Here is a 17,981-nt window from a genome sequence, read left to right as displayed (position 1 = left end):
CTGAAAGCCAACCCCCTTACCCCTGTTCCACCCCACCCCACTGAACTGAGGCCGACAGCTGGGACCCTGGGCATGTGTGGCTGGCAGCCAGGACACCGGGGGTGCTGCAGCACCCCCGCACCCATAGTTCTTGCACCTATGCTCTGTGACTTGGTTCTGAGTTAAGAGTGAAGGAGTCCTTCTCCCTATTCCTCCTCCAACTAGGTTCATTTTTGGGGCTTTGTATGGGACAAGCATTTGGCTCTATTATGTACAATAGCATTTCAGTGGACAGAATGATCGTTGACTTAGTTTTAATTTATAAGATGGGAAAGGAGAAGAATGATCAAATCTCAAGTTACTTACTGTAAAGAGAAAAAAACAACCCTGTTTAAGAGAATAAATCTAAGACAAATTGTGTCCTTACTGCTTCTCTTTTCATCACTTTCACATCCTGCCCTTGACATACTAGACTGTTACAAAATCTTTGCCAGGTAGTATTTGGTCAATGTCATAGGCTTTGCTTTGCAATTCTAAATGCAGATGGATGAAGAAATACCAGAGATACTTACTAATGTGCTTCTTTGGGCCTGTGAGAGTTTCGTTGCCACAAAGTACTGGACAGGTGCAAGCACTATAATCACTACTGCTCCAATTAAGGCACTGATTCCAAGCAAGTAGTAGAGCAGAAGCACGCCTACAATAATCTGATGTAAGAAAGGGCGGAAAGACAAGGAATTACCTCAATGTATATGCACAACAAAGAATAAGCAGACAGTGAAGGCCATAAATGCCCCTGGATTGTGTGCTGAAAAACAGCAATTCACTATGACAAAGCCTGCCTCAGGGTTTCATGTACAACCCTGGGAGTTCTGCTTGATATGCTGCATTACTAACCTACCACATAAAGTGTTTAAAATCATCAAAGCTATGCAATCTCCAAGGAAGGCATGTGGTCTGAACAAAGATGGGCGGAGTAGAGGTCAAGCCAAAGTACAAAAAACCCCAAAAAACGAAAACCCAAACCAAACCCAGCATTATGGTCAATTTACTCTGCTCAGAGTCCCATTAACTTACTACTGGTAGAAAAAGCACAGCTTGGTGTGGAAAAATATGGATGTTCCAGTGTGACTCTAAATAAACATACAAGGATCTTCTTCAATTGGTGGGCTGTGTGTTTTTAATCTCCGATTGCAAGAAGTTTAGAAAAGCTTGCTGTACATTTCTGTACTGCCTGGATTCCCTGCTACCGATAGTACCATATACCGAATATTGCAGTGCTCTGTACTGCAACAAAGCACCATAGGTGCTACAATAAACAATAAAAATAGTTGAAAATCTTTTCATTTGGTATTTCTTGCCATGCTGTTGACAGTTTCTACAGCCCTTCCCCGCCCCCGCCGTGGTAATTGGATGACATGATGTGTCCTTTATTGCACGTGCACATAGTTTTGTCACAATTTTTGGCAGATTTAAGGTCTCCCCCCCCTTTTTTTTTAAATTAACAGGAAACCTACAGCTCCAAGTTTGATCTCAATCTTTCAGTCCATGATGCATCGAAAAAGTCTAATTTAATTCATTGGGATTTATACACACAGAGTGGCAGTTTCCCACAATAGAGAATAGTATTAAAGAATGTTAAAAATGCAGTTGATATTTTACTCATTTTGAATTTAAAGCAGAGAGCAGGATATTATATTGTGCAGCGATGGCACTGCTGCAGACAAAGGCCACACTGTACATTATAATGCACAAAGAAATAAGGAACAAAATCATTGGAGAATTCATGCCACCGACAGTCTCCACCTGAGATAAATTCCGCTGTAAACTTGTAAGAAGTTTCATGATCCTATGTGTCAGACACACAGTCCCTTAGCGAATGGAAACAGCCGAAGGACAAAATGTTCATTGCCAGTCTATGCTGTAGGTATTGAAGTATAAAACTGCAGTGTAGATTGGAGAGGAGAATTTTTCCCTTAGATCCTATAAACATCATTATAAATGTAACCCATCAAGCAAGACGTTCCCAGAAATGATGTACTAATGTACAAACGTGCGAACAATTTGGGCCACTGACATTCTATCCACCACAGATTGTATAAACTAAACTCTAACCTTCCACATAAAATGAGGGCATAGGACATAAGATAAGAAAATCAATTTCATGTGCCATTTCCCTTAAGTTTACTAAATTATATTTTTAATTATTTCCCTAATACTTTGCCTAATGTTTTCTCTGTATGGGTTCAGTCCTATAACGCTTACACATGTATAACTGCCACTGATGTCAGAGTTACATTCACGTTAGGAGAGTAGGATGAAGACCAAGCACATAGTTTCCACTGATATTAATGGGAGTTATGTGTGCATATGAAGAGGAAAACAGACTCTTTATTTTGCCCATTACAATCTGAGCTTTTTCAATGGGTTAATGCAAAGTTTCCTTTGACCCTTTGCAGCCTTTCCCCCTCCCCACACCTCTGAATAATCCTTTGGCACATCTCTGCACATTATTTAAAACGTATTAAAAGTTGACAATGCATACTTTAAAAAAAATTGCAGCGTTTACTTAGAAAAATACAGAGTAATGAAAGGTATAAGGGAGGAATAGTACACGCTGGACGGGAATCCTCTAGGAACAAAAAGTTAAATATTAATTGAAATACACTTTACAAACTGTTTGCAGTCATAAGGGTGTGATCCTACAAGTCTTCCATGGACATGATTCATAGCACGCTGAAGTCAATGGGATTCTTTCCACTGACTTCAGTAGGGTGTGTTTCACTGTAGAACTGCCACTGAAGACCTCAATGTCAGTTTCTTGCATGGAGTTGTTTGTAGGTAGAGGCCCTAAAGCAGTAAGGGGCAGATCCTCCCACCCAAGAGAGAGTCTTGGAAGGCTGTGAACACGCCATAGAACTCTCTGTGAGGAGGAGCCTGGCAGCACAGCTCCAACGAAGGCCAGAAACCCCGTGTATTCTTGAAGCCAGTGCAAAGGCACAGGAACTCCAAGTAGACAGCCGTAACCTTTGTGGACTGCCAAGGTCCATACAGTTCTCAGGGGATCCACTGATTCTGGGGATGGAACAGAGAGGAGGGGGAAACCCATTTATTTTATCTGCCACAGAGACAAACTTTGTGCTCTGCAAACTCATGAGATTCACTGTCCTCACTCTGGGAGTGGCCAGCATCTGGGACAGCAGGACTATGATCCTGTACTTTACAGTTGATTAAAAGTGATCCTATCCTCACCTTCTTCCCCATACTGTGATACAAGACATAAATGTCTTCAATATACAAAGCATACATTGGACAAAAATACCTTTGCAATACAAGGGTGTGGGTATTAGTAGCTGAAACATCTAATTATTATTGCAATGAATTCTAATCCTCATCATATAAGACACCACATAATCATGATATGCAGGGTTGTTGTAGCTGTGTTGGTACCAAGGTATTAGAGAGACAAGGTGGGTAAGGTACTATCAGTTGGTCCAATAAAAGATATTACCTCATCCACCTTGTCTCTCTAGAAGAGTAACTAGTCCTTGTTCTCAGCTCATTCAAATGTTATCTGGCAGCTAGCAAGTAGTTCTATCACAATTCCCAGAGGATCATGGTTTTAAAAAATCCTGTAATGAAACTTTACATAACTTCCTTTAAGCAAAACCTCAAAGCTCTTCTCTGCCCAGGACAGGGATATTTAGGACATTTTATCATGACCAAGAATTTACTATGACTGATTCTGTTACAAATGAATAAAAACCTAGTGTCTTGAATATTTCATGACGAGGGTACATATTTAGAACCAGTGGGTAACTGCCTTTTGTATGGTTTTAAAAGTAAAGTATGTTTGTAAAAATATAAATTATCCTTCTCAATGACTCGGGGGTTTAAGGATGTGGGATTTTCCATAGAGAAAGACGGACATCTGTGGCAGAACGGTAAAAGCCCTTACAGGGCCTAATACTGCTCCAAGGGAATCTTTCTATTGACTTCAATAGGCTTGAATCAGGCAGCTACTGAAAGCAGTAGCAAAACTCCCATTCACTTCAGTTGGAACAAAGATAGGCTCAAAGTCCATACACTTTTAGAAAAAAATATATAAATGCATAAATCTTCTAATCAAGGAAAAGATATGAAGCTCATAAAAATGACTGAAATGTTGGTTAAGTTTCTCCAAAGTAAAAATTAATTTGCTTTAAATAATTGCTTGGTTTGTTTAATTTTTGATTAGAAGACTCTTTTGAGCATCCCTTAAAGTGCTCATGCTGTATTATTAGGAAAAACAATGAATGGATGTGGGGCAAAGGCATCTTGGAGAGAGGAGTGTGACAAACCTGACGCAGAATTCATTGATTTCTATAGCACAGTGCATTCAGTATGCTACAACACAGGAATTATCCTGATTTGCTGCAGAACACCGTCAGATAATAATGCATTTTAATGTAGATATATTTTTTGCTAGGTTGACAGGAAAGTTAGAACACTCACTGATATTGGACACAATATTTTCAAAAGCTAAAGGATTGTTGTATACTACACAAAACAAAATTATTCTGATTCTCAGTCACATTGAGGACCCTTGACACTGACTTGGCAGTTTAAAAGGAGCCTTAAAGTAGGTGTAAATGTAACTTACACCCACATTACAGCCCTTTTGCACTGCCAGACTAGTGCAGGAGGGGGCCAGAGTGTAACTGAGAATCTAGCCTTATGTTTTCATCAAAGACACGGACTCTTCTATGTGTCTCAAAGCTCCTTCAGCAGTGCCTTTTTATCTTGGTACAATTCACTGTGTGTGTTTGTTGCAGGATAACTCTACAGCGAATGGACACAGTGCTCTAACATCCAGATTTCTTTTAAGAGCGAACAACAAGCCTTTCGCCATCTCTTCAATACAGTTACTTTCAGTTATAATTGTCCTCACAAGCTTTGCTGGAAATAATATTCATGAATGCACATGGGCATGCACACTCACACTCTCTCTCTCTCTCCCCCCGCCCCCCACCTGCTCCAATAATGATCAGGTTCTCATTTATTCCCACAATATCAGAGAAATTCAGGGTTTAAGCATTACCATAAGTTTAAAAAACATATTTCTTTGTACAAACATTTTACTTATACTTGTTGAGAGTCACATCTTAGGCCTTTTATACCCTAGAAAGTTGCACTGTTTTAATGATACAGGTATAGTTAAAGTGGAACATACTGATATAACGGCATCCACACAAGGGGGTAACTATAACTATGCTATAGTTCTTCCCATTTGAGAAGGGGATTAAGCTATACTAATAGAAAGCACCTTTATACTGGTGCAAGTGCATTCACAATGGTGCTTGTACTGGAATAACTGTATTAGTAAAATTAAAAAAAATCAATCACACTGCCTAATGGACAGTTACTTTCAAGTGTAAACTAGACATTAGAGCATGAAGAGCCCAATGGAGCTGTCGTCATTTATACCAGATGAAGATCTGGCCCTAAACGTGAAGGCAACTAAAAAAAATAGCTGCTACTTCGTAATTTGTTTACTACTTGTATTTTAGTCGGCTTTCTGCATAGCCAGCCTCCCTTCTGTGCCAATAGACATTATTCTCAATTCTCATGCATTAACTTGACATCTGAGGTCTGATGCAGCTTCTGTTGGAGTCAATGGGAGTTTTGCCACCGAGTCATCCAGAATTCCTCCTATTCTCGCTCATGTCATGGCTTAGAAGAGCTTCAATCAAGCACAATATTATTAGAATGATAACAGAAAGTGTAAGGGAATACATTAGATATTTCAAAAGTGAGAGCATTCTCCAGGCATTTCAAGAGGAGATGATTAATTGGATTGCAAGGGAAGAAATAAAGCCTCCTAATCCAGAAAACATCACTTCTTCCTCTCCACATGGTCTTCTAATAACATTCAGTTCAGTAACACATGAAGTAACTTTACTTGACCTTTCCTCACTCCCAGCATTGACTGTTAAATATAACTTCTGAACTGCATTAGAGGGAAATGGGTTCAATGAATAACATTGTTTTGCTTGCTCAGATAATTGTTTGAGTCAACCCTCCCATTTTTGATGAACCAATTCATTTTCTGTACAATAACATGACAATTTATTCCTGTAGTCCAGACACTGGCAACAATAATCATAAATGGGGCAGATGAGGATATGCTGAAAGACACTGTTGTGAAAAAGAACTAGGTATAGCTGGAAAACAACAATTCTATTATGTGAAAAGTTTTGAGGTTTCAACATTTGTTTTTGGTCCACAATTGGGATGAAACAGAGATCTTTCAATTCCCCACCCACCCACAGTTAGGGCCCTCACCTGGAACAGAGCAGGAGTACTTGTGGCACCTTAGAGACTAACAAATTTATTTGAGCATAAGCTTTCGTGAGCTACAGCTCACTTCATCGGATGCATGTAGTGGAAAATACAGTGGGGAGATTTTATATACACAAATAAATTGGTTAGTCTCTAAGGTGCCACAAGTACTCCTTTTCTTTTTGCCGATACAGACTAACACGGCTGCTACTCTGAAACCTGGAACAGAGCAGTCATCCATATCCCAGAACATATCCTAGGTCAGTGCTCTAACTTCCTGGCTACTAGCTATTCTGGCCAATGGCTATTCTAGACTCATTCACACACCAAAAATTCCATCCTGGACCTGAGAAACCTATTTAATGAATCTGCATTTTCTGATGAAAAAATGTTTAATCAGTAACTTCCTAACCAGCTCTAGAAATAACATTTTCTTTACAACATCTAGCCTATTAATAAGTCCCTCCGTTCTTTTGACTGACAAACTTGGCTATAGCTACTTCAGTCTGATCTGAGAGTTGTGCAAGTGACAAACCAAGCTAGGGAAAAGATTTGATGAGGGAATCCATTGTATTGCCCATGCAATGCAAGCACTCTTATGCTGGGGTCTTTACCATGCCCTTAATCTGCACATGAAACTCCCATTTATGGCAATAATTCTAAAGTGAAACATACATTTTAGTGATGCAATAATTAATGCTCTATTTGTGGAGAAAATGTAAGACAATTTTTGCACTTTTCTTTTAAAAATGCATTTTATAAATAATAAAAGTAGTAAATGATTTATTTGCATTAAATTTTACACACATTTAGATCTTGGTATGAATTTAGGAACAGGCTTTGCTTGAGCTCTGCAGACATTATATTGTTTGACTGTTTCATTTTTGCCCTTGCAGTTTTCAAAGTATTGGAATTGCAAACTAGTACATCCCAATTCCCTGAGAAATGAAAGTCTAGAAAGGCAGGAGCATAAAATAGCTACCTTTTATTGCAAATTAAAATTCCAGGGAAGCTGAATAATAATGCTTAGATCTCCAAGTGCTTTACAAAAGAGGGCATAAGAATCATTATTCTGATTTTAAAGATGCAGACACATAGGAACAGAGAAGTTAAAGTGGCTTGCCAAAGGTTAGAGCAGCAGCACCAAACCCCAGATTTATTGACTTCAAGGCCAGTGCCTTATCCACTGGACTACTGTGGTATCATCTATACAAAATTTTTTTTTTCTGATCCAGTAGCCTTATTCCCTCAATGCCTAATGGATGATTACATCATCAATACCCATATGTTCACGCCAGATGCATCCTCATGCATACTCTCATGGAAATTATACCTGCTTGGGGCAGGAGTAATCACCATGAAGCTCAGAGCAGCTGAGTTAGACTACATCCATTCTTCTGACTTTTAGACTATCCAGACCATCCCCTGTGTAACTCCGCTCACAGAGTGAGTACCTTTGCAGTATGAACAGAAATATCACTGATGTATTTGAAACTGAATTGTCTACTTTAAAAAGCAGCATATTAATTTAGAGTCTGTTGTCTCTTTCACTGTTGAGAATTTATATTTGTCAGGGAGGAATTCTTGGCAAAAACAAAAAAAGCAGCCCAACAAATACAATCGGAGTTGCTGTATTTATGTCAGATGAAATAATTTCCATACAGAGACACTGTAGTACCATCAACCTCCTCTCGAAATTCCCAGTAGGAGTTTGGGAGATTTCTATGGTTTTGTTAAATATGGACTTTTCCAAACTAAGTAATTTTCTCTCTCTCTCTGTTTTAGTGGGTTAGACACTTAGGAACTTTGTGCTTTCTTCGTCTTAAAGCCCTGATGCAAGCAAACCTGATTTCATTGGGCATTACACATGCATAAGGGCTTCAGAACTGGGCAATTAAGAGCCAACAACTGGTGGTGGCAGTACTGTACAAGTGGAAAAAGAAGAGTAAAGAACTGTGGATGGACATGTATATAGATCAGAGCAAGGAAACAGGAGAGGATAAAATAGCAAACTGATTTCATGTGGCAAGCGAAGCTGTGCAATTTCATGAGCATGAGCTGTGATTGGGATTAGCTGCTAGTTATAGTATCTGGATACATTAAAGGCACCTGTGTAAAACAACAGCCACAGTCATTTGAAATTATTAGTACTACAATCCCACATATTACATTGTGTATGTAGTGTAGCTTTTGGCTAGGCTAAATACTGTAGCAAATTAGGCCAAATAGGTATCCAAAAGAACACAGCTGTCTGTGTAGAAACAACTATGTTTTCTTCCAGATTTTTATTTGGTCTGTCTGGAATTCACAACAAGAGGAAAGAGTTGTAAAAATGTAATGGCCCTGAAGGATATTTCTAGGAGTAGGAATAGTGGGCGTATGTATTATCCTCTGGGGCAAGGCATCAAATAATATTTTGGGATATAAATGTAGTGGTCTGTGTCTAGTTCCTGTTAAACATTTATCCACAAAGAAAAGCCAGAACAAAATACTGTGCAGTTTGACAGGACCTTGGCACTCTATGACTGACAGAGATCCAGGGCTAAAATAGGAGAGGAATCAGGGTGGAATGAGCTGTACCAGGAGGGATATGGTAGGAAGTATACACAGTGCCCATCTGTACAATACCCGTGATGACCAGTGCTATTAGTTTCCCACTTTCACGTGCACTAAAATTCAAGACGAATGTTTAAAATATGTTTTTGAAAACAGCTTAAGACAGGCTAATGAGCATAGATGTTTAAGTGAAAAAAGCCAGCTCCTACTGTCCTTGGGCTTTCAGGGGAGTTTGGCATGCCCTGGAGGGCAGTTTTGTTGAATGACCAAAGAATGCAGGATTGAGCCTTAAGTGATTTCAATAAGCCCCTGCTTCCTTTACATCTTCCATTGGGTCACCATTGAGATTCAGAAAACAAGTGATTGTAATGCTCTCTGGTTAGCCCCTTTGCTGTTGTGTCACAATGCAGTGAACATAATGGTGCATCAAAGTAACGCAACTGGTATAAGGGGCAGCACCTGATGGTATTTGTGGCGGAAAGCTAAGTTTGTTTGGCAACACTCCAAGAGTTAATTCCCAATACAAGTCTAACATACTGACAAATTACATGCTATTTTCAACCACCACCTACACATTCTTGAGGAAATTTATGACATTCTAAGTGAAAACCCTCTTTTATCCTTGTTATAACAGTCTTATTTATTTCTATCTTCTTGTTCTCCCTGCTTCAATAAAATTCATGAGCGAATGATCACTATAGGCATAAGTACAGTAACAACATATGAACATTCCATGTTCTTACCTGCACAGGCATAGCCCAAAGGTTAGGGCACAGGAAGAAGAACCACATCAGTTGGTTTGTATCTATGGCAACCAGGTTACAGATCTGTCCTGCAGTCATTTCCCCCATAGACATGTTGGAAGTGGACAGTTGCATAATCTTATTGTATATTTTTGTCTGGAAATTAGAACATTAAGTTTCATGTTCAGAGAAAAATCTGACAGAGCTGACTGCTTTACATTACCATTAAAACAGATTGGTTTCTGTATTTTAGAAAAACTCCCGCCACGTGAAGGGCTGATCTTAAAATATAACCAATTTGTTATTTAGAAGACAAATGCAGCAAAGGTGGCCAAAAAGCGTGAGTGAACATACACAAAACAAGACCTCCAGTTACAAACAGAAGAATGCCCTAGTCCTGCAAACTTTAAATAACAAAAACTGTTACTTTCAGTGGGAGTTGTGCATGTGTGCAAGGAACTCGTTGTATGGGACTTAAAATTTCCAAACCTTCTGTCCTCCACTCCCATGGAAAACCTTCTGTCCTCCACTCCCACTCAGAGGTCAGATTTATAACATTTTGCTGAATATTCCCCACTAGGGAGGTGAAGCCTCAAAGAGCCCGAGGACCTACTGGTAACTTCCATGGAAACCACTGATTCTGCAAGGAGAGCTGGTCCTGTCTGTGGTACTTTTGCTTCTCTAACTTTCTATGATGTTTGGTTCAGGCCTCACCCAGCCAGAGGATCTGCTTTGCTGTGCTGATCTTCACTGTGTTGGATCTGAGAATTTAACTCTAGATTTGCAATAAAAATTTCACAAGCTCACAGACGAATAATATAGTTGGGCTAATGCTCCTTTCAATTAAAAGCCATTGTTAAGAGAGGGGAGAATTAGGCTCCATGATTCAGAAAATAAGTAATATGCAATATTTGAGAAGCACTTTTTACCAACTGATTTTCAGTTTAGGTACTAAAGCTATACAGCTTGGCTTCATGGCTGTTCATGAGACTTATTTGATGAAAGGCACTCAGATTCCATGTATCCATTGCATTCAGTTGCCGGCCATAAATCACAAAGGATTAAGCCATGTAGGACAGGGGCAGATTTGTATGAGGGAGGAAAGGAAATGGAAAGTTGCCAGGAAATTGAGAAACTATAGCACAAAGAGAACTTATCCAAAAACCTCAATACGGCTGGAAGACTGCCCAGCAAATTGATGATCTTCATTCTCCTGCCGCCAGGATGTTTGCTAAAAGCTCTCCATTGGAATGACAACAGAATTTCTTCGCAAGCTGGACTTTTGTGTAACATACAGTACAGGGAACAAAAATCTTAGCTTGTGACAACTATCCTGGAAGGAGTGTTTGGCAAGCACACTCATTTCCAGCAACTCGGTAACCTTTTTAGGGAATTTTGTATCAGTTTCTGGCAACGATATTTTAAGTACCTTTCATAAATTATTGGTGGTTTTAAGGGCAGCTAAAAGTAGTGGACAATGTGAGAAACCAGGCTAAGGAGGAGGAGAACAGGTTGGTAAAAAACAAACATTTGTGATTTCCTCACATTTTGGATCAAAATTCTGTTTTCACAGAAATTTTCTGATCAGCTCTAACCAGGGCAATACTGGTTGGAATGGGTGGAATCCAGAGATCTGGCAGCTAAGAAGAATTTATAATGGATAATCAGAAGTGGATTAAATAATAAGGCAGCTAATGAGAGTCCTTGTAATAAATGGGTACTCTCAGTGGCTGTTAGTGTATTTGAATGGATAGGATGTCTAATTAATGCTAACTATTATCAGGCTGACTTTTCACATCTCTTAGGGTATGTTTTGAGCAGTGTATCTGGCAATATTAACTTGTAACATTACAATTAATTATTCTATTTACTTTTAGAATTTTTCTAACTGCAGAACTCTGTATAGCAAATAAAGTCATTCTGATCCAGTGTTTACAGTTATATAATATTATAAGCCTGGTTCTGCCACCGTCACTCATGTTGAGTAGTAATGTATTTTTCAAGGTGTCCTATTGATTTCAATGACACTATTTTTGGAATAAGACATTTCTCAGTGGAATGGTGGCAGAATTATGTGCACAATACATTAAGGGACACTTTAACGGATTCATTGTTTACATAATCACAATTTTTAGGAGAGTTCTAGTATACTTTAAAATCTAGATCCCTCTAAGGTACATTCAACCTTAGTATCTATAAATAACCAGTATTCCATTTAAAAACAATCCATAAGTCCAATTATGGACTTCTTGAAAGAGCATAACTTTATTATGACTTGTGTAAATGATCCTTAGTCAACATGCTGAATGTATGCAAGGATGATATTTTAAAATTCCTTATCAAATAATATGTCTATACCAGGACATAACATGGGGCTGAATATTCAGTGAGAATTTTTCTAGTAAATCTGTGATTTTTTAAAATTTCTCTGCCAATTGTTTTAAGTCTCTGCTTCAGGTAAAATTTTGATGGGCTCTTTGCATTCTGCTCTTGTATCTTTATACTAAGACTTTTTGCAAAAGGGTGAAGGTTTATTTCTTTTTCCATGGAGGGAAGATTTCTTTTAATATGATTGATATTTTAATCCATATAGATATGATATATATATGATATAGATATTTGATTTTATTATACATGACCAGAGATTACAGTACAGTTTAAAATATATAAACATTCCATTGATAGCCATATGACATCAGTAAATAAGATGATTAAATGCAAATTGTAACAAAGGATCTTATTGTACAAGGCCCACATAACATCCTAATGGGTTCAATTTGGGCGATTATTTGTCTTTTATGGAAACCCACTTCTTTGATGACTCTCTCTGTTATGAGAGTCAGAAATTCTGGTCTTGGTTACCCTGCTGTAAATCCAGAATAACTCACAGTGGCACCAATTAGGGGTATCGGGAGGGGAAAAGACCCCTTTCCCAAAGGTTTTTGCACTCAAAGTTCCATAGACCACAGAACTGAGGGTGGCGATGGCCCTATTACTTTAAAGCAGTAGTCCTGTACTAAATCAGCAAAAGGCTACTGCCAGAGGCATGGTCACAACATGAGTGAAATTTGGCCCAGCCCCTCCATCCAGACAGAAATGTGGCTGGGCCCAATGGTGTTGTGATCAAGTGCACAGGGAGTCTGTTCCAATATGGCAGAGCACAGGGAAGTCCTCTAAGAATTTGACTCCTGGAGGCACTGGGTTATGTACTGTGTGGGTGAGAGAGAGAGAGGAGACTTCCTGTCCTAGGGAGACTCTGGGTCCCAGCAAGGGGGTCTGGGGGGAGGGCACGGAAAATGAGCGGGGATCAGAATGAGGTCCCTGCTGAGAGGGTGGGGAACCAGAATTCCTCCCCTCCCCCCAAATATATCTGAATTGGTGCCACTGCACTCTCATGATTCAGAGCATACAATCTCTAAATGAGAATGTTAGGAATAAAGTTCTCCTATGAGCATATTACTCCATAACCAGCAACTTCTGAGGCCTTGTACTTCCTCTGCATCCATTACTGCCCATTATTAGAGGCCGAATACTGGACTAGAAGGGCTGATGGTGTGATAGGGGATAGATAGGAACACTTTTGTTTCATTTATCTCAGTGGGACAGCTCCCAATTTACTATGATATAATTAAGTAGAATTTAAACCTATGAGTCTATTACAGCTGTTGCATTTCTAGTATGTATGCATTTTCCCTGTGTAGACATGTTACTTATTATTATCTTGGGTACCTGAATTGCTCCTCTCAAGTTAATTCCAGTTTCAATGGCGACATAATATGATGCCTGGAGAATTGTCCTTTGCAACAGAAGGGCGAAAAATAGGAGGACAGCCAAAACATAAGCATTGGCCAGGAACTCTTGAGATGAAATAAAGAAAACACCAAGAATTTTAATCTGTAAGAAAAAGAAAGTTAGAAAACAGATTTAAATTGGAATTTTTTTCAGTCAAGCTTAATTCTGTACAACTCATGTTTGAAGAGTTCAATTTATTACTTTGGAAGTTGTTTCAAATCTGACCCGATATGGTCAGTCTGAAGACTCAAGAAGACAGTGGTGTAGTGCATCAGACTGTGAAGTCTATCTTTGGATTCAGAAGAATTAGTAGATTTTTATTTAACTGCAAAATTATATTCAGCAGAATTTTTTTTATGGAATAACAGAAATCCATAGACACACCCAAACCCCTGTAGAATCCCTTAAAAAGCGGGGAGGAGGACTAACTCATGCAGAGCAGGGTTTTAAGAAGCCAGCACCTAAGCTGCCAGAGGTGCTGGCAAACAGGGCAGTTTTATAAGAAGGTTGAGAGAGAGAGAGAGCGAGCGAGCGCGCACTCTAATCTTAGGCCAATAACCCCTCCACCTCCCCGCCGCCCAAAACCCAACCAAGCAGACAAACAAGCACCCTCCCCCCACCCCCCACCAAAAAATCCCCCTCAAGAATAAAAATAATGCAGGCAGAAGTCCAGAAGCAGAGTGAGGGCTATACAGTTTATTGCACTGAATGCAGCATGTATGATTACTTGCCTTGTGGGCAGGTGGTGTATGTACACATATGGTGAAAGCAGCTCATGGCCCTCAGAGATGCAATACGGGTGCTTGAGGCCAAAGACGCTGAAATGGAGGAGCTAAGGGACACAGAAGTATATAGCTAAGACTTTCAGGAATACAATAGAAAGGTCCCACCTTCAGTCTGACAGCCTTTTTGCTGTCAAGGAGGATGAAAGTCTTGGGAAAGGACAACATCAAGCTGGAGTGGAGGAAAACAATCCCATAGTTGGGACCTTTCTTCCAGATGATGTCATGGTATCCTCTTCCACTGAGGATACCTCACCTGGGGAGGGAACCCGAGTTACTAGCAAGAGCCAGATATAGTAATGAGGGATTTAATTATTAGAAATATAGATAGTTGGGTTTGTGAGGACTGGGAGAACAGCATGGTAAATTGCCTGCCAAATGCGAAGGTTGCATATTTCACAAGACATAGGGAAAGGTAGGAGAGTGGTCCTGGAGGCCAAATTTAGGCTACTAGGTAATAGATTAAAGGCTAGGACCCCCATGGTAACATTTTCTGAAATGGTTCAGGATCCACACGAAGGGCAAGAAAGATGCAGAACTGCAGGATCTTACTGTGTGGATGAGATGATGGTGTAGGGAGAAAGGTTTTAGGTTTACTGGCAACTGGGGGCCCTCTTAGTAAAGGAGAAGCCTATACATGAAGGATGGGCTCCACCTGAAACAAAATGGAATTAGACTGCTGGCATGTAAGATTAAAAAGGTGTGGAAGATTTTTTGAAACTAAGGCTATGTCTACACTACAGCCAGGATCGATGCTCTGAGATCGATCCACCAGCGGTCAATTTAGCAGGTCTAGTGAAGACCTACCAAATCGACAGCAGATGACTCTCCAGCTGACCCCTGTACTCTACTCCTGATGAGAAGAGTAAGGTAAGGCGACAGGAGAGTTTCTCCCATCGACCCCCGCAGCGTAGACCCCGTGGTAACTCGACCTCACATACATTGACTCCAGCTATGTTATTCAGTTGCGTAGCATAGGTCGACTTACCACGGTAGTGTAGACATAGCCAAAAGGGTAAGGGCAAAGCCAACAGTTGTGGAGAGACACATGGTTCAGGTGGAGACATCCCTTACAGATTAATTTATTAAAAGTGGAAACTCTATATCCTAGTAAAGAGGATAGGAAAAGAATTGGTAAAGTACAGGTAGGAGCTAGTGAGGAACAGTCAGAAGTACAAAGTCCCATTTAAAGATAACACATGAAGGCAAGAAACTGAATTTTGACAAAATGTGCAAGTGCTTATATACAAATCTCAGGTTTCAGAGTAGTAGCTGTGTTAGTCTGTATCTGTAAAAAGAAAAGGAGTACTTGTGGCACCTTAGAGACTAACAAATTTATTAGAGCATAAGCTTTCATGAGCTACAGCTCACTTCATCAGATGTATCCGATGAAGTGAGCTGGAGCTCACGAAATCTTATGCTCTAATAATTTCGTTTGTCTCTACGGTGCCACAAGTACTCCTTTTCTTTATACAAATCTCAGAAGTTTAAATATTAAGATGAGTCAACTACAGTGCCTGGCATGAAATAAGGATACTGCTAGAATAGACATCACAGGAACTTGGTGAGATGAGAATAGTCAACGGGACGTGGTAATACCAGGGGACAAAATATATAGGAATCACAGAGTAGGTCATGCCAGTGGGGGAGTGCCACTATGTGTGAAGGAAATCACAGTCAGATAAAGTACAAATCTTAAATGAATTAAACAATACTACAGAATCTCTTTGGATAGAAATTCCATGCTTGAATAATAAGAGTATAGCAGTAGGAACGTACTACTGACTGCCTGACCAGAATGGTGACAGTGATTTTGAAATGCTCAGGGAGATTAGACAGGCTACAAAGACATAAAATGCAGTAATGAGGAATTTTAACTATTCTTCTGTTAACTGGGTATGTCAGCTTAGGAAGGGATGCAGAGATACAATTTCTGTACACATTAAATGACTGCTTCTTGGAGCAGCTTGTTGTGGAACCCAGAAGGGGAGAGATTTAGTCCTAAGTGGAGCACAAGTCTGGTTCAAGAGGTGAATGTAGCTGAACCACATGGTAATAGCGGCCATAACATAATTAAATTTAACATCCTTGCAGGGGAAAAAATTTCAAAGAAACCCACCACAATAGCATTTAACTTCAAACAAGGGAACTACACAAAAATGAAGAACCTAGTTAAACATAAATTAAAAGAAAAAGTCACAATGGTGAAATGCCTGCAGCCTGCATGGAGACCATTTAAAAACACCATAATACAGGCTCAAACTAAGCGTATACCCCAAATAAAAATAATAAAGGTAAGAGGACAAAAAAAAAAAAATTCTGCTGTGGCAAAATACAGAGTAAAAGAGGTGGTTAGAAGCAAAAAGGCACCCTTTACAAATTGTAAGTCAAATCCTAGTGAGGAAAATAAAAAGGGGCCTAAACTCTGACAAGTCAAGTATAGTAAGGTGGGCCAGGCAAGAATTGGAAGAGCAACTAGCTAATGACAAAAAACCAAACAGCAATTTTTTTTTTTTAAGTAGTACACGAGAAGGAGGAAGCCTTCCGAACAGTCAGAGGATGCACAGGATGATTAAGGTGCTAAGGGAGCACTCAAAGAAGGCCATTGCTGTGAAATAAAAATGAATTCTTTGCATCTGTCTTCTCTGCAGTGGATATGAGGGTGATTCCCACACCCAAGCCATCCTTTTTAGGTGACAAATCCGAGGACACTCACCGATTTATTGAGGAAGTCAACAAGCATGTGGACAAGGGTTATCCAGTGGATATAGTATACTGGGACTTTCAGAAAGCCTTTGACAAAGTCCTTCGCCAAAGGCTCTTAAGTAAACTAAGCTGTCAGGGAATAAGAGGGAAGCTCCTCTTATGGATCAGTAACTGGTTAAAAGATAGGAAATAAAGGGTAAGAATGGTCAGTTATTTACACTGGAGAGAGGTAAATAATAGTGGAGTCCCTGAACAATCTGTACTGGACTGTGCTGTTCAACATATTCATAAATGATTTGGAAAAAAGGGTAAACAGTGAGGTGGCAAAATTTGCAGATGATACAAAAATTACTCCAGTCAGTTTTGGATTTAACTACAAAGAGTAACAAAGAGACCTCTCTAAACTGGGTGACTGGGCGACAAAATGGCAGATGAAATTCAATGTTAAAAGTGAAAAGTTATGCATATTGGAAAAAAAATAATCCCAACTACACATACACAATGATGGGATCTGAAGTGACTAATCAGTACTGAATGTGGATTGTGTTTTTGTACTGTGGACACCTGTACACTGGGAATTGGACTGAGGCCAAACTCCTCATTAAACATTAGCCAAACTGAACAGCTATCAGATGGCAAGGACTTTCACTCAGCACTGACCTAGGCTGGATTTGAATGAGTGAAGGTCTCTTTGCCCTCCCATCTCCTAGTGACATAACATCTTGTAAACGGTGTTTGCTGACTATAGAGTATTGAGATTCCCACTGAGGCTGAGCTCAGCTTGCCACAAGTAACAAAAAACTCTGCCCCGAAGACTCTTACTCATTCAAGGATTCCTTACTCACACGAGTAGTTCCATTGAAGTCACAGACTATGTATATAATAAGTCAGTGGACTATTCACAAGAGCATTGAATATTACATGAGAGTCCCAAGCTCCCGAAGTAGGAGCATACACCATTTGTTTGTTTATTTTCTACCATCAAGACTAAATTGATGGATGCTGTTTTCCACAATAAAAATCAAGGACAGAAGAACAATTTCTGTTGCCACAGTGAAAGAAACATTAGGCCATTTGCCATCATTCAAGAGACATAAGTATT

At 39.6% G+C, this 17,981-nt stretch overlaps 1 protein-coding gene across 8 annotated transcripts in view; it reads right to left on the bottom strand.

The window, feature by feature from the left end:
* The window catches only part of ABCC8 (ATP binding cassette subfamily C member 8), a 135,926-nt gene that overhangs the window by 91,073 nt on the left and 26,872 nt on the right, over positions 1–17,981 (bottom strand). For all 8 annotated transcript variants that reach the window (XM_037899708.2, XM_043549161.1, XM_043549159.1 and 5 more), the window contains 3 exons: positions 13,329–13,493; positions 9,600–9,755; positions 552–686 (listed from right to left, as the gene is read on the bottom strand). In XM_037899708.2, coding sequence (XP_037755636.2) covers positions 552–686; positions 9,600–9,755; positions 13,329–13,493 — 456 coding nt within the window. The remainder of the gene's footprint in view (positions 1–551; positions 687–9,599; positions 9,756–13,328; positions 13,494–17,981) is intronic.

This window comes from Chelonia mydas, chromosome 6 (assembly GCF_015237465.2).
Source record: "Chelonia mydas isolate rCheMyd1 chromosome 6, rCheMyd1.pri.v2, whole genome shotgun sequence".
NCBI classification, from domain to species: domain Eukaryota; kingdom Metazoa; phylum Chordata; order Testudines; family Cheloniidae; genus Chelonia; species Chelonia mydas.
Note: the sequence above shows the minus strand (reverse complement) of the source record. Positions and strands in the feature narration are given on the sequence as shown.